At 39.0% G+C, this 27820-nt stretch overlaps 1 protein-coding gene across 2 annotated transcripts in view; it reads right to left on the minus strand.

The window, feature by feature from the left end:
• Window positions 1–964: 964 nt before the first annotated feature.
• The window catches only part of nfasca (neurofascin homolog (chicken) a), a 48480-nt gene continuing 21624 nt past the window's right edge, over window positions 965–27820 (minus strand). Inside the window, exons 9-32 of one of the 2 annotated variants that reach the window (XM_030776125.1) lie at window positions 26072–26183; window positions 25469–25653; window positions 25009–25140; window positions 24773–24916; window positions 24408–24519; window positions 24112–24278; window positions 23761–23908; window positions 23470–23594; window positions 22905–22949; window positions 22539–22640; window positions 22067–22264; window positions 21723–21793; window positions 21410–21632; window positions 21198–21313; window positions 20825–21035; window positions 20501–20623; window positions 20004–20177; window positions 15230–15454; window positions 14487–14606; window positions 10777–10923; window positions 9397–9528; window positions 9118–9187; window positions 7699–7728; window positions 965–3774 (exon numbers count right to left, since the gene is read on the minus strand). In XM_030776125.1, the coding sequence (XP_030631985.1) occupies window positions 3546–3774; window positions 7699–7728; window positions 9118–9187; window positions 9397–9528; window positions 10777–10923; window positions 14487–14606; window positions 15230–15454; window positions 20004–20177; window positions 20501–20623; window positions 20825–21035; window positions 21198–21313; window positions 21410–21632; window positions 21723–21793; window positions 22067–22264; window positions 22539–22640; window positions 22905–22949; window positions 23470–23594; window positions 23761–23908; window positions 24112–24278; window positions 24408–24519; window positions 24773–24916; window positions 25009–25140; window positions 25469–25653; window positions 26072–26183 (3341 nt within the window). In that variant the 3' untranslated portion in view covers window positions 965–3545. The remainder of the gene's footprint in view (window positions 3775–7698; window positions 7729–9117; window positions 9188–9396; window positions 9529–10776; window positions 10924–14486; window positions 14607–15229; window positions 15455–20003; window positions 20178–20500; window positions 20624–20824; window positions 21036–21197; window positions 21314–21409; window positions 21633–21722; window positions 21794–22066; window positions 22265–22538; window positions 22641–22904; window positions 22950–23469; window positions 23595–23760; window positions 23909–24111; window positions 24279–24407; window positions 24520–24772; window positions 24917–25008; window positions 25141–25468; window positions 25654–26071; window positions 26184–27820) is intronic. The other variant, XM_030776126.1, reaches the window with a different exon arrangement.

Here is a 27820-nt window from a genome sequence, read left to right on the forward strand (position 1 = left end):
CTTTAATACACAGATGACTGTAAAAACACAATAAAATATTCCACACAAATTAATACAAAATCATTTCAAAATAACATGGTAATAATAATAATAATAATAATAATAATAATTTTGGATTTTAGAAATGCAATACGTGCCTCATTATGCTCATTTGATTTAAAATCCCTGTTTTCCTGATTTTCATTCTTTTTTATTTATTTATTTATTTTTTAATAGACCCATTCAATTTAAAGAATGCATGGTATAGAAATGCACGATGATATTCAAACTCTTCATTGCTTGTTTAAACTTGAAACATTGATATTTTGTATGAGCAAAGTGTGTAGACTATGCATACATAATAAATGCAAAATAAAGACATGATCGCAGTTGGAATACAAATTGGAATACATAATTAGAAAAGCAATTCAAAGATAGAAGGAAAACAATGAGCATCAGCGTCATCATACTTGTGTATTTTTCTACTAACCTGGCTAGTCCACATTTTCCCCCTAGAATTTTGATTAGGAAATTGTGTTAAGAGAACAATGAGGATAGCAAAACTGGCTGTCAAAGAGGTAAGTCCACAGACCAAGTTTGGAGAAATGAGAAACAGACACAAAATTCAAATTTTCATCACTAAACAGTTTTAAATGTTACGTCCCTCACAATGTTAGAAGCTGATGCACTTTCATTCCACCATTTCTGGACATGTGGTTTCACAAGTGGCATCAAAACACATTCTTTTCACCACTCCTTGGCTCCACTGTGCTCTCATGAGTTGTCTGTGCAATGAACATCACAATCTGGAAGCCAGGGTAAAACAAAAAAAAAAAGAAGAAAGTTCAGGTGGAATTTCAAGAAGAAAAATAAAGAAAGGAAAAAAACCCCCAAAAACAACAACAACAACAACAAAACCAAACAAACAAAAAACGAGGAGCTATTGCTTTGAGGTACTGGAAAAATCAGAATCAGTAAGGATCAGTCCACAAAGAGGTTTCTTTTTAATGTAAAGTCATTACATAAGACATCACATCATCATTAGGAAGCTGGAACACGGACCTGATATTGAGCCCTTCCAAAAAGAGCTGTCGCTAGGTTAAGTGGGCCAAGAGACACGGTGGTGTAAAGCATGATGAGAGAATACGACTCTATGTGTAGCCTCACCCAGCAGGACTGAAGTGAATCAACACATAAACAGGAAAGGACAGACTGTCCCTCTGGCCTCGTACAATGCACTTTGTTTTCAAAAAAAAAAAGTTAAGTTACAGCTTTTGAGGATGTGTGCAGAATGCTATCGTGTTAAAGTCCTACAGCTCTTGCTATTTACATTACCAGTTAATATTCCTGACAGATTCTCTAAACAGATAACTGGGAGAGAAGTGACAATGCACCTTACAAACAAACCACAGGACAGAAAAAACTGACTTCAGGCAAATTCTGAAGAGAAATGTCGAACAAATCTCACTGATTGACACCGATCCAAATCTAAGCCAAGAATTAATTTAAAAGTGTGCACGAAGTCTGCCATTTTGGGATGCACCAAATACATTTTTAATGTGGATTCAGATTTGTAAAGCAGGTAGTCTGTGACAACCTGAAAAATAATATTTACACAGATAAAAGGACATTTGACAACAGCCCTATTTATGTAAAACAAATTAAGAATATATGCTTTATGTGCTATGTAAAAGTTATATTATAAATAAATTCTAATATGAACACGTAACAAACATTAATACAATGACAATAATACTACAAGAGCAGCAAAGCAGACAGATAAAACATACTCTCTTTGACAATGTCATGATATTTTGTTAGTTTACAGCAAAATGCCTATTGCAACACAATATCCGTCTGTCATAGCAGGACCACAATGCAGTTCTATCCCACGCTATATGAAAAATCTCTCGAGACATGTGTTTACATCACTCTACTGTGACTTAGTTAAGTCTGATGTTAAATCGAGACATTAATCCTTTAATAAATCAATTAATAATAAATGAAACACATCAGTGGTATAAACAAAGTAAAGGCAAACATAAAAATGGATATCTTGTGCCATACAGTGAGAGCAGCTGTAATAGTGCAGTAGAGGAGAGGTGCTGCAGGTCTGAAGCTATACAGACACCTCCACTAGTTTGGGTGGCACCAGACTTACAGTGGCATGTCTTCTGGGCAGTGTATTTTAACATGCTCCAACCAGAGATCCAGATACTTCTGATAAGCCTCTAGTTATGAAATATGATCTTTACTGTCTTTACGTAATATCTCGTTCATTTGCTACTACTCTACAGTATATGACCAGATTCTCTTGTTCTGAACAGACTTGCCTGCATAACTTACCGGATAACTTCCATAACCGTGTGATTTTTTTTTTTTTTTAAATCTGAATGAGGTTATACTGTGAAAGTTTCCAAACAGTTGTGCAGAGGACCTCTGGTCATCTCTGCCTGTATAGAGCCATTTAACTTTGCATACGCCTTTATGTAACCATTTAACTGACAAAGCGTTCAAAGGCAGTCCACCAAATGCATCGATGCACCCCAACCTTTTAAGACTTCTTGAACAAAAGATACCAGATATCAGTACTGTATACTGCCATTCAGTTATAAATCAGGAGAACTTAATATCATTATTCAACTGTCCCCCTGGTAGGGTTTTATCCAAGACTGATCCATTCCATTGTCTCTTGCACTAATATACTACCATGCTTAAAATCAATAGGTTTTTTTTTTTTTTGTCGTTTACAGTTGATGTCTAACCTGGAGTTATAAACATTTGTGGCAATAATGACATTGTTATAGCTGCAGCAACTGAAAAAGAAAAGCACGTATATAAACCCAGAAGGGTAAAAGTAACAGCAGCGTTTTACTTAAGGGTTTTGTTTTTCTGCACAAGTCAACATTAAAAAGGAAACGAGATTTTTTTTTTTATCACCTTAATTAAACTTCAAACATGATGTGGTAATACATAGTGCATAGTTTTCTAGGGCACAAAGACGTGTGCCGGCACTGTATACAGCATTCTTGTAATTATTGACATAACTATCAGCTGTGAAAGGATCTTTCACTGCAGAAATATCAATATGATAAACACGTCCGCTGACATCCTGCTCTTCTGATGGTCCACAGTTGATATGTCATGGGACTGGCGCGTGTGTCTCCTTTTCTTTGATGCTAGCTACAGATAAAGGGGGGAGGGGGTGAGGGAAGGATTCTGAAAATTAAAAAAAGAGCTTAAGCCACACAAAATGCTTTGAAAAATCCCAATGGTGCCACTTTTTGTCCCTACACCCCACTGCTCTAAAGGCACACCGCAGTCTGTGTGGGGCAAATGGGGAAATAGGTGTCGTGCTGACTGCATCTCCGCCAGCCGCATTTGGAGTCTGAAATCAAGACCTGGCTCGCCTGGGTGTTTTGTTTTTGCTCTCTCCCATTCAGCTCAGGAACCGTGCATCCCATTGCTCTGTGTGTGTATATGTGTTTTCACTTTTTCTCTATAGATATATTGATTTAAGTGTGTGTGATACAGCACCTTCACGCGGTGCCAAGCCCGGCTGGGGGCTATGCCAGTGAGTAGATGGCATTGACGGGCGAGGTGGCTTCTGAGCTTTCATTGCCCTCTGTTTCCTCTTTGTCCTTTTTCACGGTGTATTGGCCAATGAATGAACCATCCTCATTGAACTGGCCATCCCCTCCCTCACCATAGTCCACCAAGCTGTCATCACTCTCCTTGACATTGCCGTCCAGGGACGTCTGGCTGCCTTGCAGTGGCTTGTTGTCTTCGTCACTGCTGGAAGGCAGGAAGAGAGCATAGCTGTCAGAAGAGAGTACAAATTATACATGGAGCATCAATGACATCCAAAGTTAATAAAGGAACACCATGACCTGGAAACTTACAAAAGCGTCTATCCCAAGGTCAGATATTTTGGTTGTGTTCGATTAAAAACCACAAAAGAATTTCTCTTGCACAGGATAAAATAAGGTCGAATGCTCTGTTTTCATGGGACGTGTCATCTATAATGCATTACAAAACTTCTTACAAAAACATCTTCCACATTATAATTCTACTATAGTCAAAAAAGAAGGGTGAAAATACCTTTCACGTATCCGAAAAACACAAAAGGAGCCGAAACAGAAAATACAGTGGGATGGAACATTTTTAGAGTGATAAACATATCAGGTAAATCAACAGGGTCTCAGATGCTCTGCTAAACCAGTCCCTGCTCATTGCATTCCACTACACATGCTGCTTAGACTGAGATAAATGCCTGCGAGGAAGCAGCCTGACCATGCACGGACAGAGGGACCTGCATGTTCCTTCCATCACAGCAGGCAAGTAGTGCAGGACCACCACAGCAAGGTACATAACAAGAAAAGGATGCAAGACTTGCCTTTTTTTATATAATGATTGTTTAAAGGAGTTATTTACAAACTGTTCAGAGATCTACTTTCGTATGTAGAACATCGACTGGCTATGACCCAAGATGGATGGTCCTGTTGACATACAGTCTTAAACCCTTCAGAAGAGCGGATACATTTTATTGTTGAAACAATAATAATTCATCTGAGTAATAAAAATGCTTTTACCTACTGTACGCAGCATTCACTTGACCACAATAAAAAGGTCTGAACTGAACATAAAAAAATGATGGTATTACTGGAAGACACGGTGCCTCGCATGCGACATGCTGCATGTCACCACGCTGACTGGAAAACCATATCAGTAAATTGTAAATAATCAATTAAAACATTAATTAAAATAAATAAATAAATAAATAAATAAATAAATAAATAAATAAATAAATGAACAATCAATGGCAACCAAAATAAATAACATCCAATATCTTGCTCTGCCCACACGGGTAAACAGAGATTACTTTCCATTTGCCTAACCAAAAAGATAAAGAGAGTCGGCAATAAGAACAAATACGTTTTTGTTTTAATCGATTAATTCACCTGGATGTTTCAAAGGTTAGACTGTTATACAACTATTTCACGAAAAGGACGGCGTCACACAAGCTAATCTTTCAAACAGACATAAGATTTGAGAATATTTATTGCATAGAGTGCATGTACTATTTATAAGTAATAAAGCATGTTGATATAATTACTAAATAACTGTCAATCATTAGGATGGGTCGTAAATTAAGTGTGAAATCTTACAGCTGTGGCTCACAAATCATAGCTCATTTATAGATGTATGGTTGCCTAGAGCCAAAGAAATCTGATTTTGTGTTCTATTTAGACGGTTATAATTCAAGTCGAGTATGTGTCAGTTCTATTTCTGATCAGGACAACTTCTACTATTTAAAAGTAAATAATTCATTTTCCATCATTTCATGAACTCTGTTTCAACTAATTTTCAGCACTGACTGTGCTCAAGCAAAAATAACCTTGTTATGAGGTGGTGCACATGTTTCTCCAAAACAGACTCAGTGAAATTGCCAAATGGAAGGGTAAACTGGAGTTAAATGAGACATGTGTAAGGAACAACCTTTACGTTTTTAAATGTTTAAATGATTTACAATATTTTTTAAGAGTCTTTTCAATCTTGAATGATTTGAGCAGAGTTGCATTTGGATGCTGTGACATAAAATCTTGTCACTTTCTAAATCTGACCCAAACAAACCTCATCCATAATGTTACAGTAAAGTAGAAAGAGATAGTTTGCAGTTTGATGCAGGGTCCTTTAACAGTTCCTGCATTCAATAACAGAATGGAACAGCAGATTAGGGCATGTGTATTAATCGATTAAAGCCACAGACTCAAAGCACAGAATGCAAGTACTGGGGAGGTACTGGGGATTAAAAACTCCAAAGCTAGGTACATTTAATGCCTCTCCTTGCATACCTTTCAAGAGACCTTCAATGGACCAACAAGTAAAGAAAAGATAACGGATAAAGGACAGAGAAGGAAGGAAATTCAAAAAACAATACTGGCAAAAGACAAAGTACTCAGAAAGCTCTCAAAATCACAGAAACAGAATTACCTATCACTTAATAAGGTCATTCACAGTTGAGGGCTCTATATGTCAGCTGAAGTAAATTTAAGTGTGTAATAGCTGACCAAACTTTAAAAACAGAGAGCAGAGCTCATCTGTGACAAGGTGAGTTGCTTCACTGTTTACAGGCAAGACACTCCTACCATAATTTTATGTGATTTTATAAATTATATAAATTAAAACGATCAAAAATCATATATAATGATATCCTACATTGCATGATCTTTCATCAGGCCACTGACAGAACTAGGAACTGGTCTTGTTCAGAGAACACCCATGTGACTCAATGCGATCAATAACTAAAGAGACACCTTTAACCTCACCCTCCCCCAAAAATGAGGCTCAAATTTTATTCACACCCATGTCTATCCCAAACCTTATTTTGGTTTTGAGTTCATCTCATTTACAGATGCATTGATTTTCCCCTCATGAAAAATGATGGAATTGTGTCATTTCCCCAGCTTCTGTGTATCTGCAGGCTTGGACTCGCTGCTTAAATAATCCGCCATAGACCTGACTCATCGGCTGACTTCTGTAGGATTCATCGGCTGCCCTGTGCTTGTGCTTATACTTGTGCATATGAAAACAATGCACATGGGCTAAATACTGGATGCTCTTTCTTTTCAACCAGATGCTAAGCAGCTTTACAGAAGACGTAAATGAAATAGCCAAATAAGGTTTTTGACAGACACAGGGGTGGAGCGTAAATACTTTACTGCTAATAATTGACTGAGACTGGAGAATCAAGGAGTGTATGAAATGTTTGTGGTCAGTTAAGGAGCATCGTCTTTATTACTACAATCCTAAAGGTCAATTAAAGAATATGATAGCTGAAAAAAATATTTTTTACTAAAGGAAAGAGTAGACTAACAGTTAATAAGAATAACATCTAAACAACTGAACACTATGAGACTTAACAGTTTTTGTTGTTGCTGTTGTTGTTGTGGGTTTTTTTGTTTGTTTTTTTTTGTGAGGAGAACTTCAAGGGTGTCAAACACAGACACAGGGCAACACTTTGCCCTCACTGTTACTCCACTGAAAGTGAAGTCAACTCTGCACTTAAGGGTTGGAGCTTTTCAGATATCTTTAGAGAAAACAAAACAATTCAATTCACACAGAGAAGAGACAGAACCCTCTTTCATATGGAGCAAACAACTTCAGGACAATACAAGCTGTCCTTTGAGACCTACATAAAAGTGCCCAATATTCAGTTTTACTTTCCCCTAATAAATGATTTGTTCCTTCAAAAGGGTCTGTTAGCAAAGGAACTTGCTGATAAATCGTATACAAGATCTACTATTGCACAATTCATTCAAGTACACTGCTTCTGTTCTCAACAGGCACTAGTGCAAATGACAAAATTATAATAGTAACAGCTTAAAGTTTTATATATTTTTTTTGTTCAGTTTTGTGTTCCAAGAGTATATAAGAATCAAAACTTCACAACATGCCTTTGAGTCATCTGAGCAAGGTATAATATACTGCTCCTCTCTATGATACCTAACTGACATAGTTTAATAGATATATTTATATCCCATTATGCTGCAAGTTGAGACAATTAATTCAAACACGTGGAAATGAAATCATGCTTGAGTGTGTGAAAGTGTTTGACGCCCCTGAATACTCAGGTAAGAACATTAGCTTTCCTGCCATTCCTGGTACCCAACCAGCAATCCACAGGATAACCAAAAACATGCTCAGGCTAAGGGATGCGTCGTTGAAACCAAATACCTGTTCTCGTTCCTTTAGAACCGAGCCGCCATTGTCGAGAGGGAGAGAGGGAGTAACCATGAGAATAGAGAGTAAAGGTGATGAGGGAGAAAAGGAGGAAGAGACAGGGCAGATAACTCACGTCTAGATGTGAGAGTAGAGTTAGTGCTAGTGTAACTGAATGTAAGTGAGAGAGTGAGCATGACATGGGTTTCTCCTGGAAAAGATCTGGTATTAATAAAAGTCATTGACTGATTAAGATTAGTGTTTGCCTGTCTTCATAATTCACAAGGTTAAACTGACGTATTCGGTGAGCACACTACTGTGTATAGGATAGTAGCTGGTTATGGAAAGTTCATGACCAACACTCTTCTGAGACACAATGATGTGTTAAGTGTCATTAATGCATCTGATACATATTTCCACCCTGTTTTTGTCTTTTGCAACCTATAGGATTCAATGAACAAAACTGTAAAAATGTATAAAAGAGAAATTAGGTATTTAAATATACAGTTAAAGGCACACTATTTCATGTTGGTAAGTATATATAAAGAGTTTTAGTAGAAAAAGCCTCTATTTCAGACAAGCAGTTGCAAGAAAAAAAAAATTAGCTCCTGTTTAAGATCCAACTAAGGAACAAATGGGATATAAAACATGAGGTTACACTAAATTGACCTGAGCAATCTAATTAAAGTACCTATGTACACAGACCTGCTTCAAGACGAAACTATCATCGTGAAGTGTAGGTAATAAGGTCAGAATTTTGATTCTGAATATGCTGAGGATCCTGATCAACACTAAAATAACACACAGATCGACTGTGCATCCAGAATAAAGCACCTCTCTGCAACTGTGCCCAGCTTAATGGGCACAGCTTAATGGGGCCTTTGGGTCAGGTTCACAGTTTGGCTTAGAGTTAAAACTGAGAACTGAGGTAGACAAAGTCAGAATCATATATAAAGAGTTTTTTTTTGATTGGACAGTTTGCAGCTCACAAACCTCCCTTTGCCAGAGGTCTCAAATCTAGTGCACAAGTGAAATCCAACAGCAAGCCAACACTATTCAAAACAAAGTAAGTCCCTGGGGTTAGGATGTTTTGCTGTAAAACAGTAATATCTGAACGCAATTGTTAAAACTTGTTTTTGGATATCATTACTGTTGTCATTTAACGTGTTGGTTAAATTAGTTGGTTAAAAAGAGAGAAGCCCAGTCCTCATACTGATATCAGTATGAAATCTGTGTGGAAAATCAGTGGGACCTGCAACAGGTAAAACAAAATGACTTAATAACAGGCATAACACTACACACACACACACACACACACACAAAATCTCTCTCTATCTCTCCCTCCCTCTCTTATACATACACCCAAACAAAACCTTTATTGTTATGCTAATATTGGTATTTTGTATGGGAACTTACTGGTAGTCAAATGATCCATCCTGGTCTTTCTGGTCAACAGGATCCAAAGGTAGGTCTTTTTTGTCTCTCACTAGGAAGAAAAACATTATCACAACTTCGTTTAATATCATATTTCACGTAGAATAATATCATTTTTAAAAACCCAATGAACTGAAGTCAGTTCATATTCAAATTAAAACAAGTCTATTGCACATGTTGACACCCGTAACTTGTTTGCTCTTTAGTGGTAGAGATCTATGGCATTGGAAATGCAGTGGCATTTTTTCTTTAGGGCCTTACCTGGGTACTTCCCTCCTCGACTCCTCTTGATGAAACAGACAATAAGCAGGATGAGAACCAGCAAGGCAATGGCACACATAAGACCAATGAACCAGCCCTGTGTAGCTATGTCCACATGTTCCTTACTGTAGGCTGCCACCCATTAGACACACGCACAAACACACACAAAGGAAAGAACACAGAGACACACAGAATAAATATGGGGGATTAGAAATACTATAGAATAATATTGAAATATAGAATTTGCCAGTATAGTCTATTAGTTTGGGCATATTCAGCTAACTGAACTAAGGCATTATCTCTAAGTTCATTTTTTAATTTTTTATCCAGCTGGACCTCTACATAAATTTCATGGCTTTATTTCAGCCTGCAGCATATGAGTCTGTCTTTCTTTTTTCTTTTATTTTTCAAACCACAATCTTAAAACATATCAAAAGTGCATTGGTGAAAAGAGCACTGCATTGAGAGTTGATTACTTATCCTTGCCTTGGATTAAAATCAACATGAGCCATCTTGAGTTCAGAACCATAAAGTAAAAAAAGAGGCTAAATATAGAAAGTATATCCTTCTTATTCATCCTCTACATGAACCCCTTCTATCTTTCAGCAGCTGTATCCTCCCAGATCCAGGACAATTCCACAGCACTTGATGTTTTTTCTAGTATTACCTCCAGTCCTGCAGTCTTATAAGGTGTGTTCCTCATTCTCCTGATGCAACAATTTTGAGTAATCTTTATGTCTTTTCAAACATGTACTTTACCAGAGTAACGTAGAGTAGTAACTTCACTACAGGTACTGCAGTGTGCTACCAGCCATGTATTTACATCATGCTTCAAAGGAATCCGAAACATGCTGTGTGGAAATCTGCTTGTTTGCTATGGTGTATCACACTGTCACAAGCCACAAATTCTAACTCTGAGAGGAGAAAGTTGCATAGAAGGTAAATGCTAAAATAATCAATGTGAAAGTGATTGCACATCATATTATAGGAAATCTCATGTTGCTTACCACACCTGAGTCATACATGTATAGTCGATCCTTGATGAGAGTTTTCAAAAGAAACACAGCTCTCTGCTTATTGATTTTGTTGGGTTAATGAAGATACTATGAACAATCGATGACACCAAAAGAGAAATTCAAAAGCATTGAGATTGGGTTTCTTGAGTTAGAAAAAAAAAAATCGCAGATCCACTAGGCCAAGCATAAGGCAACCAACAGATTCACATGCAATATGGAGAACAATAGTTCACATCATTTATAGGCAAAGATGATAAAAATGCCAGGGGCTTTGAGCTGTAGTTTCACTTAACCATTTTTTTTTTCTTGGGAGCAGCCAGCGACAACCTCACCCTTTCCATTCATTCCTCCAACCGTGCCTCACCTGTGTTTGTTTCAAAGGTGACATACTGGCTGGTGATGCTGTCCTGCTCATGGTAGTAAACCCGTAGTCGGTACTTGGCCCCCGCTATCAACCCTGCTACCTTAATGGGGGGCTGGTTTACAAGTACAGTTTTCACTGTGCCGTTACCTTTAGGGAAGACATAAGAGAAGTGCCCATCAAACCGAAGAGATTGACCTACCACCACACAGGGAAAAATCGACAGACAACACAGCCTTCTCCCATGAAATGGAGGGCCATGTCCTTGCATTGAGAAAACAAGTTGCATCTGCTCACCCTCCAAATTCTTTTGTCTGCTCAGTAAGAAGAACAACTATTCCATTTATTAGGAACAAGAATTTTTCAAAGACTTCACAAGTTTTCTCAACAACCTTGTTCTGCGGTGTTCAGCATTTCAAAAGTATCCACTTCAATCAGTTACTGCAGAGAGACCATTTTCTCTCAGGGAGTAATTCTCAAGATAAATGTTTGAGAAAAGGACATTTTGTGAAGTAGGAAGAAAGTGTTATGGCCAGCCAAATACTGGACAGCCCTTGCGTGTATAGGAGGGGCTTTCACGCAGAGCTGTTTCTAAATTTTTCATAGGCATCTTGACAGAAAAGAACACTACATAGGAGGGGAGGAGCGTTGTATCTCAATTATCCATAGGCCACTTCTCATCTCTGAGGAAGGTGTTCAGTACCAACCGACAAGCCACGAGCTGCTTTTGCAGAGAGATAACATTGTCAAGAGGTAGTCATGAGTCCATGGCGTTTGCTTGGAACTCATAAAGATGATTTCATGCACCATGCTGTAAGGTGGCTTCAGACAAACAGAGAAACAATACAAAGCGTATTGTAATTTCACATGGCTATTCATCATGAGCTTGGTCATTCCCTGCAGCATCTGAAGCAGCCACTATCATACCACACATGTTTGCTCAGTGAGGCATCAGGAGAGAGTGTCCAGAAGTGGTGTCTATTAATGACTTGGAAGTGCAACTGCTGGCAGAATACATTAGCGAAAATGAAGCAAAAGCTACAAGCTGAATGGTTAATAAGCACAACAGACAGGCTATTAGATTGAAGATCCATTAAAAGTATGGCTAGAGTGTATAACTATTGATCAAATAGAATGATGGGCTTTGAGCTACCTAAAATAGTTTGTAGCTTTAGCTTTGCACATTGTTTGTACAATCTTTGCACATTTTTGAATTCAAATATTTGCATGCTGTATTTTCCAAAAATCATGCTTCTGTCTTGCTGAGCTACTCAGCAGAATATTTTCACATTTTCTTTCCAAACATATCCACAGATTCACATGCATCCAAATAACAGAACTTTAGTAAACTATATTTCTGCAACCTAATTCTTCATGCCTCTCTTTTATTGTGAAAAACTGTGAGGAGCAGTGAAGGACCCCAGCTGAGAAACTTAAAACAGGCTCCCTAACAAGCTTGGAAATGGAAATTTGTTTAGAAAATAAAAAACAGCGCTGTGCATTTGAATCTTTCTGAGTTGATCTAATGTTGTGCTTTTAGATAAAATGTACGTAATATGGACACAATGTAACCTAAATTATATCTGGATAACTATGAGTACTGAGTTTAGTTAATACAATGTAAGAGACTTATTACTTTAATAATACATTGTTTTGGTTTTTTTTAATTAAATGTTTAACACTGTGCCACCTCAATAAAACTGATGCAATCTGTTTCCTCGACTTTCTTGTTTAAAAGTAACTCAGTTTCATGGGCTATGTCTCTTGCATTACTGAAATGAAGCGTTCTGTATTTTAGGATCCAAACCATACATGCAATCAAGAACCATATATTGTCTTTAATTTTCCACTCACGATTTTTTAATATGTAAAAGTGTACAAATGAGAGAGACTTCGCAAGTCAGCTAGAAACTATCATCACACAATTCTCTGACAAAAATGTATGTATAGAGTCTTGATAAGGATCTTTTAGTGCTGAGTAAAAAAGTAAAATGTAAAGGTAAAACTATATATCTTGTTGGTTTAAAATGTTATGTTGGTGTAATATGTATCTACTGAACCACTGAATCATTTTTACAGGGTACAACTGACCTACTCCCCTGTCTTTCTCATCACACTCCATCAAACACCATTCCACATGAAGAGCACCCAGCTGGACACTGAGAAGGAGCTGAGCTGGGCAGATGAAAATCAATAAAATTCCATGAAACATCCAGTTATGAAGAGGTAGAGCCTTGTGTTAGACTCAAGGTCCTCAATTACTGTGCCCGTACTTGCTATACACTATTTGCTGACACTTTTTCTTATGTATTTTAAACTCTGAGTGATACTTTCTCTGATCTGTTGTAAAAAGCAGGTTCTCCTTCGCATAAATAAGACTAAATAAGAGTTTGCTTTGTGAATACTAGTTGGACAGAAATGAAAGTTTCACATGCGTGACAAAATATCAGTAGACCACTGCCCACAATCTTCATTTTGAAGGTCATTTGTGTGATTATGGCAGACCCATGGTGGTGACCTTGGGATAAAAAAAATTCTCTCATTATCTCTTCACTCCCAAAACTCCTCTCTTGTTCAGATCTGCCAACACACCCCCACGATGTGTTCAGTCACTGAGTCAGTTGTGCCCACTAGCTACAACAAGCCAAGCACAGCAGTGAAGCAGCCAGACAAAGAGCATTGCCTATTAGCCATTGTGGACAGCATGGGTCAAGCAATAATGCTTTATGGTAATGAGAACATATTTGAAGGGCAAAGGAGAGAGGAAGAGAGAGAGAGAGAGAGAGAGAGAGAGAGAGAGGGAGGGAGAGAGAAAGTGAGAAGAAGAGAGATGGGGGGAGAGAGGTGGGAGACAGAATGATATCTGTATTTTTTGAGAGTGAAATATTTCTAAATGGAAGTGGATGTGAAAACATATTTACTGTTTTCTGGTTTTGGTAGCCACATCATTCCTTAAACTCTCATTAGACACACACCTTTAATGGAAATGATTCCATTCACGTTTCGGCATGTTTCACTGTCTCTGTTCAAATAGTAGTAAAACCACCAAGAAAAAAAATTACCATGTACTTTTCCGTGAACTTAAATGGACACTAGATGTAGTTCAGAGTCGCTGCATACAGTTCTACACCCTCCCATAATAGAGCAAAATCATATTGATTCCCCTCTTTCACTAAGTATATTGCTCTAAAACTCTCTTTCTCTCACTCTCATAAACTCCAATCTCTCTCTCCCCTCGTTCTTCTAAGCCACTGGAGAGAAAACAGGCTTTCTACAGGGAACATTCATGACCACTTGAAACACAAATAACAGACTCCACAATAAAGAGAGAACCAAGGCTAAATTCTTATTTCCAATGAACATAGAACTAAAAATTCACTTTCAGATTTTTGTGGAAGCATTATTAGCAGTAGATTGCTCTAAGGAAAATTTAAGAGCCTCACAGTATGAAGACAGTGATGTGATAAATGTACCATAATTTTACATTCATTTGTAGTTCTCAGATCGAAAACATTAGTTGTGATTTTCTGTATTGATCAGCATTATAATCTCTACCATAGAAAAAAAAGTATCCTTATACTCAAAAGAGTAATCTTGTAAAGGTTGAAGATCATTTTCTTGTTCTATTGTGGAGTGATTTGAGTCTCTAACAGGCACTATAAAAAACACAATGTTCCCTTCAAAAGCCCACCGTAATGGATTCTGGTTCTTACTGTCCAGTGTGAGCTCTAGCACAAACTCGCTGCTGTCAACGGGGAAGTTGTGCTTCCAGCTGACGTTAGCATAGTCACTGTTAGCATCCACTGTCACATTCCAGATCTTTTTCCCAGGGGCTATGCAGAACCGGTTGGAGAGGAGTACATTTCAGCAATCTCAAAGACAGACAACACCCGTGAAGAAAAGTAGAGCTCAAGCTACCAATAAAAAGCAATAACAGAATATAAAAGTGTACAATACATCCAAATGTTAAAAGTAACTTACTGTAACATTAGTCTTTTCAAAGTTGTATACACAGTAAGATTGATTTTGTTTTCTTCATTGTCCAAAACTCATGTTAAGGGTTTTGTTTAGTGTCATGATCTGTAAGCTGATTTAAGTCAGACGGTCCTATAATCCCATGAAATGAATTACCAGCAGATAAGAACAAATGGTCAATAGCAATTCTGTCTAATTTAAGAAAACAAGCAATATCTCTACTTGCCTAAGGGCAGAGGTCATGCATCAATTATGTCTCTGTCCTCAATAATGCCTTCCTAGCAGAACAGAGCCCAGATAACAATCTGGTACTGAAAACACTAAATACCCACTGATTCAAGAGAGCGGAAAGACAACAGAAATTCTGAACAGGAACTCCGCATTTCGGTGCTTAGTTAATCTTAAATGAGAGACGAGAAGCTTTTGAAGAATGTCCTCAACTGAATCTACAAGCTTAAAATATTAAGCTGGGAGTATCTACCCAGTTTATTCAGATCCACTCGCTTAGCTGTGGTTGTAGGAGTGGTGCTTGAGGTAGTAGTGGTAGAGATAGTAGTGGCTGCAGTAGTAGCTGCAATAGTAGCTATGGTAGGTATCGTGGTGGCAGTTGTTGTTGTTGCTGAGGTGCTAATAGTTGTACTGGGGATGGTAGTGGGAGGTTTAGGAGGTAATGTTGCAAACACCGGGACATCTGTTGACTCAAATACTAGAAGGGGAAAAGAGGAGAAGTTAAGCACAAAATTAAGGAATAACACATATGCTGTATAACACACATGAAAAGGGAGAAAATAAGGAGAATAAGCCATTATGTCACTAGATCAAATGGAATTCCCACAACTATCCAACAAATGCTAGCTTGTTAAAAACAAGAAAGAAAAAGCATGGACAAGTCTTGGCAGATAATTTGCATCTACTTGTAAATGACATAAATACCTACATTACTGCAAGTTGAATAGAATGGGGGGAAGAACACTGATTTTTCTATTTAGGTCTATTTAGGCAACTTTCTCAAGGCAGTAATGACATATTCAGTATCCATTGGAAAAATCAGTCCTCTGTATATGTCTTTGGCATCACTGGCTCTCACATGTGTTGATACAGTATTGCCACCGTGTGGTCATCCACTGTGACTACTCACAAAACAAATGGAAATGTTGTGGGAAAACCATCAGTTTCTATCAATCCCATCATAATACACAACATCATTACAACACAAGAGAGGGTTTGTCCAGGTTAAGCAAACTGTTGAATCTGGTTCACCTTGTTTAAGAATACAATTATCTATCCTAGTAAAAAAAAGGAATTATCATATACCTCTACACTGGCCAGTCATTCACCTTGGGAAAAAACAGCTTTGAGTCTGTCCAGGGTGAATCTCATTCATGCAAAACACAGAGCCACACTGAAAACTCAGCCCCAACATGCTAACATATCTCAAATGATCAACCGATGGGTAAAAGATGAGATGTATGAATGGTGTCAGCACAGCTAGAGGTGCACTTAAACCTGTCCATCACCAAGGTTACACCAGACAAACCCCAGGGGCACAGTGACCGCAAACCTTGTCGGTTCAAGGTTGAAGCTGTTTGAAGGAACGATGCCAAATGAAAAATGCATTTTTCCCATTTAGCACAGTCAAGCAGCCAGGGGCTCATTGGGCTCTTACCTGTAATCTCAGCCCGACTTAAGGAGTAAAAAGCCAATCAGCAAACAGAAAAAAAAGAAGGGAGAAATACGAAGAAACAAATGTGTGATATGTAGCAAGCTGAAGCAAAAGCAGTGAATGGTGGGAGCAGCCGATGGGATGTGACCTGCTTTTATCAAATGAGCAACATACCCAGTTCTAGCCTCACTGTTTGGAGTGCACTGAAGACTGACAAGCTTTTTACTCACTCTCCTCAGAGAGAGCCATGAGAACTCAGCTTATTACGTGACAAGAAATTGCAGTGACTTCTTACTCTCTATATCCCTTAGACGTGAAATCCTCCAGAGATATAGCACTCTTTAGGTAGAAAAAAAACCCCAGCAACCAGTACCTCAGCACGTCACTCTATGTAGAAGACAAAAAAGCAGAACTTGCTCACCATGTCTCAAAAGTGATGGTACAACCTTACTAACAATGCAATTTGCCAGTAAGTCCACGTCAGCTCATCACCTGTGCAGTCACTTCCCTTCCCCTGACAACCCATCCCTTGTTGCCAGGCAACTAAGCTTTTCAAAAGAGGCATCCAAGGAGCTGCTGAGCAACGGGAATTTGAGGAACTGGCCATTCACGGTGCTAATGACAATCTTATGTATATCGCTGTGCGCAGGATGGACAGAGCATAGCATGCTGTGTAAGGCCAGATGAGGCATGTGACAGGAGGTCATGTGGAGAAGGTGGCTAGGTGTCATCAGGGACTGGGGGCTCAGAGAAGCGGAGATCAAGCAATGGACAGATTGTTAGGACGCCAACCAACTGGACAGCAGGTTTATTAGGAAATAAGAAAGTGCATTTGGTTGATTTCATTCTATTGAGAAGAGTATATGTTTGACAATCCGTTACAGGTTATTTGTGCACAGTCTAGAACTTGTATTAATATCAGGTCAATTGGTCATAGGAGCCAATGGCCATGAATGTACAACACACCTGATTCCGCTTAAGTCATTTACCCACAATAATCTTTTCAAATGACATAAAACAAAAAATGCATTGCCTGTTATCAAACAGTGAGGTAATTTTAGGCAAAAACAAGGCAGATGTAGAAAGTGCACTGGGTGCGTCCCATCCCTGAAAGCACATCGTGACATGGAGACAAATGGATAGAAAAAAAAAGACTGAAGGAAACAAATGAACAAACATTAGTAAGCAGTGCAGTTTTTTGCCAGTCTATGTGTAAGCTCCTGTCTCATATAATCCTGTATCCTGGACCCAAATTAAACCTCATATGGAGCCTCTGGTTGTAATATTACTATCTAGGTATAATATTCTAAACATTCTTGACTGAGAGTTCTCTCTACGCAAAGACTGGTCTCAGTTTAGATCTGAGAAACTCATCCTAAATGTAGTAAATGTAAAACCTATAACCCAATGTTTTAAATTATGGTTTAATTATATTCCGTGAGCAAGTGTTGTCTTTTTTTTTTTAATTGTTAACTGATGACTATTTCAGTGACAACTGCTCAAAGAGCATTATAAACAAGAACAGCACATTATTTTGATTCTTTTTACAATTTCATCACGATCCTTTTGTGAAATGTATTTCTTTTTCTCAGAATATTGCCAAGCTTACTCTGCGCTGTAAATTTTGAGGCACTTAACTGCACTGCTGAAAAACTGCAGAGGAAGAGACAGAGATTGATAGGCAGCAGACAGAAAGACAGATAGGCAGGCAGACCATTCCCCCATTACCTATGTCTGTAGAGTCAGTAACTGTGCTGGTAAAGTCCTCTGTCAACACCGTGGGAGGAGAGACAGAGAAGAGAGGGGGAGACGGGTGAGAGCAAGTTGAGGGAAAAATAGGAGAATTGGACAGGCTGAGACAGAGAAAGAGAGAAAGACAGTGTTAAGAAAAGGAGAGTGCAAGCTACAGGGACAGATACAGACAGACAGAGAGAATATTCTCACACTTAAAAGAATATGACTGACAGGACAGACATAGCAAGAACAAGAACAGTGAATGATTTTACCCTGAGAAAATTGTTGTATGTATGAGGTGTAGCTGCAAGACTGAGTATGGATGGGGTGCTGAAGGCTTCCATTTGTTAATGTTCTTAATTTCTTACAAAAAGGACTCCTCATTAACTACTGTTTAAAAAAAAACATACTTCAGTACAACCTAAATTAGGACCAAAATAGATCAGGTACACCATTTTATTTTTTGGCTTTAGCCATCTCTCACCTCACAAATCACTGTGTCCGCACAGTATGGTCTCACAACTCCAAAAATCAGTGCCTCTCTTTGCTTCTGTTTTACTGCTTGACATTGTATGTGTTCAGTCCGAACACAGGAAGATGGTAGTGCATGACAATACAATAAAATGCACTACTGCCTGACAAATATCATTTCATATAACATATATTTGTGAGTTGTGCAGATAATAAAATATTTGAAATCAAAAAACATTAGTCACCATAATATTCTGATAAACATGAACATATCATGTTACCTCAAAGACTTTTTGTCTCTTTCAGCCAAACACTCTCATATAGGTGTGGCTTAATATAGCTGCTGTCACAGAGAAACATCATTCTCTGCTGGTTGTTTCCCATATAAATTGTGAAGTGTGAACTTTAAAATGTATCGCTACATCAGTGCTTACAACCTGCACTACATAAAAGAATCATTTGAGGAATTAGATCCACTGAAATTAAGAGCAAGTTGAGTGGAAACGCTGCCCCTAGTGTACATAATGCAACTGCAGGTAGGATGCGCTGTTTTGTCATCCTACTGTCTCATGGTCTTTCATTCATCTTACAAAAGTTTTTTTTTTTTTTAAATTCCACCGTAGGGTACTGAAAAAGATGAGAATGAGGACATTCTGTTTAGTAAATATTTTGAACCATATTCAATGGCATCTGATCCCACATTATCCATGTTCAGGTAAATTCTCATTTTGTGTTTTATTGATTTAGATATTTTATGTGCTATTAAAAACTTTATTGGAGTGATGCGAATGTCCACTCTAAATGTGGAATCTCCACTCTTTGTGTTATGTGTAATACTGCACCACAATATTAATCACAGAGTAAACAGGTAAACCAAACAATAAACAGGTAATATAATAGGGCTGTATTACCTGTTTATCCCACTCTGAGTCACTAATGCTTACCACCAATGTAGCTGGTAAGACTGGTTACCGGTAACCTTAGCTTAATATTACTTTCCATAACTCTAAAACTAATTATTTTTTATGTATCAAAACATATATTAAATTGGTGCTATAAGATGTGTGTTTAGTTGTTATGTTCTGTATGTTAACCAGCATTGAGACCCTCATCTTAACATCATGTACTAAACCCAACATACGCTCCACTGTTCATCTTGATTTTTGAGGGTACCAACTGTCACTGCTCCGAACTCTTTCCACCTTCAGCCATCACTGTCAGTGCAAGCTTGGACAGCATGAGCAGAAAATGAAGGCTCACTGAGCACAAAACCAGACGAGGAAAAACAAATCTCCCGCATGTCTGCTGAGATGAATGTTTGTGTCAACTTCAGAGCTTCCCTATGGGTGTGTGTAGAGGATTATCAGAAGTGGCTCCAGTGCCTCACCTTCATTGGCAAAATGCGGGGACTCCTCAGCGTAGACTTCTCCTGATCCAACCCGTGTACGTGCAGCTAAGTAGAACTTGTAGCGGGTGGAGCGGTCAGGCAGGCGGATGGTGAACTGTGTCACATTGGGTAAGAAGCTCTCCACCTGCCTCTTTCCCTCTTTTGTCCCATTAACTAGTAGAGAAAATAGTAGGTCACATAGACAAAATAAGCAAGGTGGCAGAGATAAATGGCAGTAAATGAGCATTAATCTTTAATCTCAATAATAATATATAATATGATCTGAAAGATAAAATCGTTTTGAGGTATTTGCTTCCAGACATCCTTGCTCTAAGAACTAAAGACTGAGTACTGCTATAGTATTACTACAACTATTTTTACCATTACCGCAGCTGTTTTTTACTAGTTTTAATTGTTTTAACAGTTTCTATTAGACTTATAGTAGTCAACATAGACACAAGATCTGGGCTACTTCTGGTTATAAGATATATTTTCACCTGTGTGGTACCGAAGTGTGTATCCAATTAGCACGCCGTTGGGCTCTGGAGGCTCGTCCCATTCTAAATGAATGGTTTCCGTGTTCCTCTGCACGATCCTGAAGTACTTCGGAGCAGCTGGCACTGTTTTACAATAAATTGTTAAAAAAAAAAAAAAAGTCACAAACTGCAATTTTAAAGCAATCCGCTCTTTTTAAATTAAATTACACTGTACAATGTACTGGCTAGGGATTTAACATGTTGAAAATGAATTCATGCAGTCGTTCCTGAAATGTTAAAGGAAGGAACGCTGTGCTAACGCAAGACTTAGCAGAGACATCTTACATCCCTCCTTGGTCTTGAACTCCACAGTGTTGCTTGGAGGTCCCTCATACTGTGTGTTAGCCACCACCATGAGCATCTTGTACTTGCTGTAGGGTATCAGGTCAGTGAGGATGCCTGTGAACTTAGAGTCAGTGATAAAGAAACCCTTCGTCTTGTTCTCTTTCTTCACTTTCAAGTCCTTCACGAGGCTGCTCTCTCTCCAGTAGTATAGCTGAGTAAAAGAAATGAGAGGATTAGGACTGTCAGACCTTGCTGATATACATCTCACACTTCCAGCAACAAATAATGCACTTACAAAGGATGGCTCACTCCAAGAGTATGTAAGGTAGTTCTACAGCAGAAACAGAGTAAGAAATATATTTAGAAAGTTTACCTTGTATTCCTTTAACTTTCCATTAATTGTGCTAGGATCCACTGGAATCCAGTGTATGTTCACTGTGGAGTTTTCGATCTTAGACACCTTCAGGTCGGTGGGTGGAGCAGAGGGGACTGAGACAAGAAAGGAAAAGTCACACATGAGTGAAACCATGGCCAAACATCAATGCTTACGGTCTCTGTAATAATGAAGCCCATTTCAGTACTTACAGTCCTCTCCTGAGTAACCGATGACAATGTCTGACTCAGGACCCTCCCCAAAATCATTCACAGCTTGGATTTTGATTTCATAAGGAACAAAGGTTTCTGTGTCATGTACAACATGCTTTGTACTGGTAGTGGTGATGTTCTTCCAGTCTTCTTCCAAGTCTTTCCTCCTCCACCAGACCACATAGCGCAAGTTGAGTCCATTTCTTTGTGTGTCTAGCAGTGGCTGTGAACACACATTGAGGCCATAGTCAATTTAAGGAGATCTCCAGCAATGCATTATAGCACAAGCCACAGATGCTTGAGCTTGTCTCACCTCCCAGGTGATCTCCATGTTATTCTTCTTTGTGCCCCAACCTTTCAGGCCTCCAGGGACAATTTCAGGAACTGAAACACAGAATATTACACTACTATAATGACACTGCAACCAAAAAGGCATTTTGAAATTAGAAAGGCTTCTAAACACACTATCTTTGATGTCCTTTAAGTGAATCCACAAAGCACTGGGAGGAAAAGAATCCGAACATGCTTCTACTCAGAGACTCCATAATATGTACATTTTGTTCTGAGATGTCATTAAGCCTTCCCGTAGACACATCACTGACTGAGTGTGGGTCCACCATTTCAGGCAAAATTGTCCCATCACGTGGCAAGTCTCACCTGTTCCGCTGGTCTGATAACGCGAAGAGGGACGACTGGGCGGACTCGGACCCACTGCGTTGATGGCGATGACCCGGAACTGATAGTTCACGAACGGCGAAAGCTCCAGGATCACAGAGTTTTGGTCACCTTGGAAACTTGACAAGTTCTGCCACTTTCCTGGCTCCCATCGGTCCTCCTCAAACTGGACTAGGTACTCTTCAGTGACAAAGAGAAGAAGAGAGTGAGACCAAATGAACTGTTACCCAACTGGAGAGCTACCGTAGCAGCATAAGAACATACAACATTTATTGCCAGGAGCATGATTATAGCTCTTTCATGATACGTGTATACAGCACAGCTTAGATACAAGTGTAAGCAGGTACAATACTCTTTCATTTTCTGTCTTAAAACTATAAAATTCCACAATAAATGTATCGACAAGATATGTCTGTAGAAGATATGAGTCAAATGGGTAGGAAAGGAGACTCACCTGTGATGGGGCTGTTATTGTCATCTCCAGGGATCCAGGTCAGCCTGACACTCCGTGCTGAGGGGTCTGACAACTCCAGGTCCATGGGGGCCTCAGGATGGCCTAGAGGAAATAAAGAGAGGGACAGTGCCAAAGACTTTCTTATTTCATTCAAGCCAACACTGCATTCAGGACCATGCCATTGAAATCTACCGTATTATTATATTTAAAACTATTAAGAATCAAAAGTATAATATTTGTTCAGATCCACTACAAAACTGCGTTTAAAATCCAGCATGCTCTTTATTTTGGGATTTTTACCAAGCAGATGCAGAGCAAAAAAAAATAAAAATATCTTTGTCTGCACAGGGAGCTCGGAATGGTTACCTGCTAACAAGTCACTACGATTTGAGGGAGACAGGGAATCATCCTCTGTGAGGTAAAGGTCAGAGGTTAAAGGTTAATAAAGCAAGTATTTTAGTCATCTACCATATTTATTGTCATACTACAAATCAGTAGCAAATACAATTCTGCTACAACACTATTGATTGTCAGAGATAGTATTTGCATTATTATTAGTAGAAGCAGTTTGTTTTTAGAATTTTGAAAAACATGCAACACTAATCACAATCAAAAATGCTATGTTATTCCTTGATTCAATTCACTAAATATTTCTTATAATTATGACGTAGGGAGGAAAAGAAAGACATGTACTTCTGGCAGAAGATCAGAAAAGTGTGAGTTTTCAGTGGTAGTATCATATAATCTAAATGAAGGGCTGGTTAATTTTTAAAGATTTTAGAATAAATGAATGTGAAAATCATAGCATACAAGCATTAGTAAACAAGCATGAATATTTAGTGTGCTTTGATTTGATTAGACAAAGCGTTGTATCTGTGTGTGGATACACACATATACATATGCATATGTATATGTCTATGAGCATCTGTACCTAAAACAGTCAGACGGGCAGAGGCAGAGTCCTCATCGATCTCAGTTCTGACTGTGCATGTATAGGTCCCCTCATCTTCCTTTTGGACATTAGGAATAGACAAAAACTCATCGTACTTCTTTAACCTGTTCAAAAAGAGCATCACAATTACCACTACTTACTATCTGGCAAGACAGCAAATGCAGTACATTCCAGAATAAGGGAAAGCGGTTCTGTTAACTGATACATGCAGTAGAGAGGAAATGGGCCTAGGATTTGGATAATACATAGAGATAGAGTTTTTATAGTCACCTCCATCCAAGGCTGAGAGGTTTGTCATCCTTCAGCCAGGTGACTGTGATAGGGAGACTCTGGTCATATTTGACGCGGCAGTTAAAGCGTGCGACACTCCCACGAATGGCTGAGAGGTGCTCTGGGGCACTTACTATCCGAGTGGGTTCTGACACACCCCACAAACAAACAGCAGAAATGCACAAAGTGACATTCACATTATGAGGAGATAAGTATGAAACTCACAGAAATGTAAATTATGAGATACTTTGAAATGTATGCAGTAAATGCAAACAAAACAGATTTGATGGAAGAATTAGAGAAACTGCAATAGAGAAGTCCTCATGTTCTTCATAACTGTTCCACACTGACCTTTGACCTCCAGGCGAACCTGGTTCTCTGACTTTCCCAAGATGTTCCTTGCCACACAGGTGTAAGTTCCCTGATCTTCTGCTCGAGCCTGTTTGATCTCCAGCGTACCATTGACATACACCCTATACTGGCCTCCATCCAGACCACTCCCTAACCCATTCTTAAACCTGACACACACACACACACACACACACACACACACACACACACACAAATTATTGCCTATTTACCTCTGGGGAAAAACAAAACCCAGAAAATGAGTAACCAACTCATGACAATAAGCCAGCAGAGCTTACCAGCGGAGGTCAGGTAAAGGTGAGCCAAAGAAGGGGCAATCTAGGAGAGTACGGTTGTTCTCAATCACTTTGATCAGCTGATTCTTGGGACCAAGCATTCTAGGTGCCATATCTGAAACAAGGGCAGATATCACAGTTAACCACAGCACTCATTCATCAAAGGCTGTACTTATTATAAAACAGCAACCAAAATGTTTAGCGCCAAAATAGCCGTGCCCATTGATTTGGCAGCTCATACAGTTACCAAAGTTACCAAGCTACCAAAAAGCTAGCAAAAAAATTTCCACAATCATATAAGTTAACACATTCGGGGGGAAAGCTGAGAATTTAGCTTTCTGACCACAAAGAATTGGTGCACATCTTACCTAGGATGCTGACAAAGGCATTGGCCAACAGATAACCATGTTCATTAGAGGCATTGCACTGGTACACAGCGCTACTGCCTATTTGCACTGAACGGAAGATGAGGGTGTCACCGATCTCCTGCCGACTAGGGTTCGGCAGCGAACCTGTGGTTCCAAATGCAGAGAACGGACACAGAGTTACAAAGGCACACTGTCATCAGAGTCATGTAATAAGAGGAGAACTTCTATAGACTCACTCTCAATGGGCTCTCCGTTCATCAGCCACTGAATAGTGGGTTTAGGGTTTCCATTGGCCCGACAGACCAGTCTCCCGCTCTCACCAGGAGCCAGTACAAGATTAGTAGGCTTATCCAGCCAATAAGGAGCCGCTTTAGCACAGTGAAAAAAAAGAGGGACATTTTCACAAGCTTGATAATATGATTACATCATTTAACTCTTAAGTGTAGATTTTAAATGAACTGCAAACCAAATGCTACAATTAAAGCTATTATGGTTTCAGGTCAAGGCAGTTGTCAAATTCATGAGATAGAATGGAAAATAAGGATACTGTAGGGCCTTTGAATGCTAGACACTTGGAGCACTGAGTGTGTCTGAACACTGCCGAAGCCATCCATGTCTGATAGTTACGACAAATACAGCATTGTACCACCTGTAATTTCTTTCAAGCAAAAATACAAAGACTGAGGTGAAGCTGACCTTTGACCTGGACAGAGATGGTATGGCGGATGCTGCCGATCTTGTTGTTGGCCATGCAAATGTAATCTCCAGCGTCCTCCTCAGATACACTTACAATCCGTAGGGTCTTGTTGAAGTTCTCGAATTTTACCTTCTTGAACGGCAGGTCTCCTCCTTTCTTGAACCACTTAATACTAGGAGTTGGCCTGTGCGCATAGTGTGTTTGGAGAGAAAACAAACAACCAACACTTTATTAAAACCTTTCATCTTGCCATGATCATAACCAGTCTTCAAAGTGTAACAATGGCTGTGAGCAAAATTTGTAACAGCTAACGTCAACACATAATTAACCTGACATAACATCATTTAGTTTCTTGAGGAAAAAAACTATCATCAAAGCATCACACTAGACATGATGTGATCCACATGATATAATGTAGTTACGTAGGTTGCTTAGGTAACTTGTTCCAACAACATAATGGCACTCTTGTGTATTTATAGTGTAAAGATATCTGATGAAACCTTTGTCCATCTAACGTAGTAAGGGATCTCTAATTCAATTTGTTTAGGTATGTACTTGGATTAAGTCAACGTCTGAGATCATATTTGTTCAGAGAAACTCACACTCCAGCGGCTATGCACTCCAAAAGAAGCTGCTCTCCACGAAGCACCATCTTAGAGCTGGATAGCCGCGTTGGAGACAGAAAGCTAGGGTGTGTTTCTGGCACATTCCGTGCTAAGTAGGAGATAACATGAGTTTATCATTATACAGGTAAACAAACAGGAAAAGTTCAGTGCATTAGTTGACCTGCCAAAAACACAGTTACAGTTTACTGTTGCTTTGATGTTTGGCATTATGGCAGTTGGTGATATGTGACCCTATGTGGCCCATCAGTATATTAGAAAGTGACCTGTCAAAGAAGGTAATCCATTGATGTTGTGGCATATTTTTTTTATCCTACATGAGATATGCTGTTGTCCTAAATTCTGACATTATATTCAACATCAAATACAAGGACATTCTTATCTCATATCTCCTAGCTTTACTGCTTTATATCTACATGTTCTTGTTCGTGAATTACTTTTAATGACCCAGAGCACTGGCTTTTGCTTTTGTTTCTGAATGTTTACAGAAATAAGAACAATTTCTGACAAAAAGCCATGCTGCTTTTAGATGCAATTTTGTAAGTCTAATATGGACATAAAAGCAAATAACAAATCATTAAAAGAAATAAATTATTTAGGTCCTGCTATTACAGACTGCAGGGAATACATTTTAATGTAATTAGTGCAGCTCTGGGCTTTGCACTTATGACATTAGGTTTGTTATCAGTAGGCCATTAGTAGGAAACATTTGGAGTCTGTCCAGACTCCTGAGTCTGGTTCCAAGCTTGGCCAATCAAAGATTTATGTGTCAAACCAAGTCTAGCATAATATTCTTTGAAACATATCAAATGTATAATGACACAGATTTAGTAAGACAAAATATCTGCTTTTTTTTATGTGGCTTAAGACATGAAGAAACTGGCTATGCGCTAAACACGATGGCAAGTGTCATCTATTCAGAGGTCATATTTATTAATGAATCATTTTCCCTTTAGCCCTGGGATCATTTTAGCCTGTTTTCACTGATATAGCCAAGTAGATAAAAAAAATGACAAACATGGAGAAAATAGAAGAGGCATTTCAAAAATTATTGAATTGTGTATTAAGCAAACATTAAAGACTACGAAAGACAGAGAGTTAATTGGAGACACATTTTCATGTTATCAGAAGACACCATAAGCCTGCCTGAAATAGCAGACTGAATGAGCATGGTTTCATTAGCTTCTTTTGTAATGCATATATAGCTGTGAGATTAGCTGCGCCTGAGGATGTTAGCATCGCAAGTGCCCTGCAAACAAAGTGACAACAACCATTGTTAGTGACATAAGACGAGAGGGACGGGCCTCGCCGATTAGTCCAGACAACCGTCAGGGACACATGCTCCACGCCAGTATGACATGTCGCCGTGGCGACAATGGTGCCGGCGGATCATGAATAGGAGCCCCAAGGGCGCTCATGGACTGGCACGGAGAGACTCCCACTGTGTGTTAAAGCGTCCTGATGGAGAACTAGAGTCTAGAACCCTGGAGCCTGTTCGCTGGGGCTCACAAAGCCGCTGTCTGTCAGTGAATGGGCCGTGACAGCTGGCCCTTAGAGCTCAGCACCACCCAGCTCTCCACACCCACCCCACCACTGTCTCAGCCTCCTCCACAGGACCAACCCTAGCTCCACAAGGAAGGATTTGCATCTAGTTATTATTGGATTAATGCGGAGGGAAAAAAAATATGTGAGTTTCCTGTGATAACCATAACTATTGGGTTGAGCTCT

This window comes from Chanos chanos, chromosome 6 (genome assembly GCF_902362185.1).
Source record: "Chanos chanos chromosome 6, fChaCha1.1, whole genome shotgun sequence".
Taxonomy (NCBI): domain Eukaryota; kingdom Metazoa; phylum Chordata; class Actinopteri; order Gonorynchiformes; family Chanidae; genus Chanos; species Chanos chanos.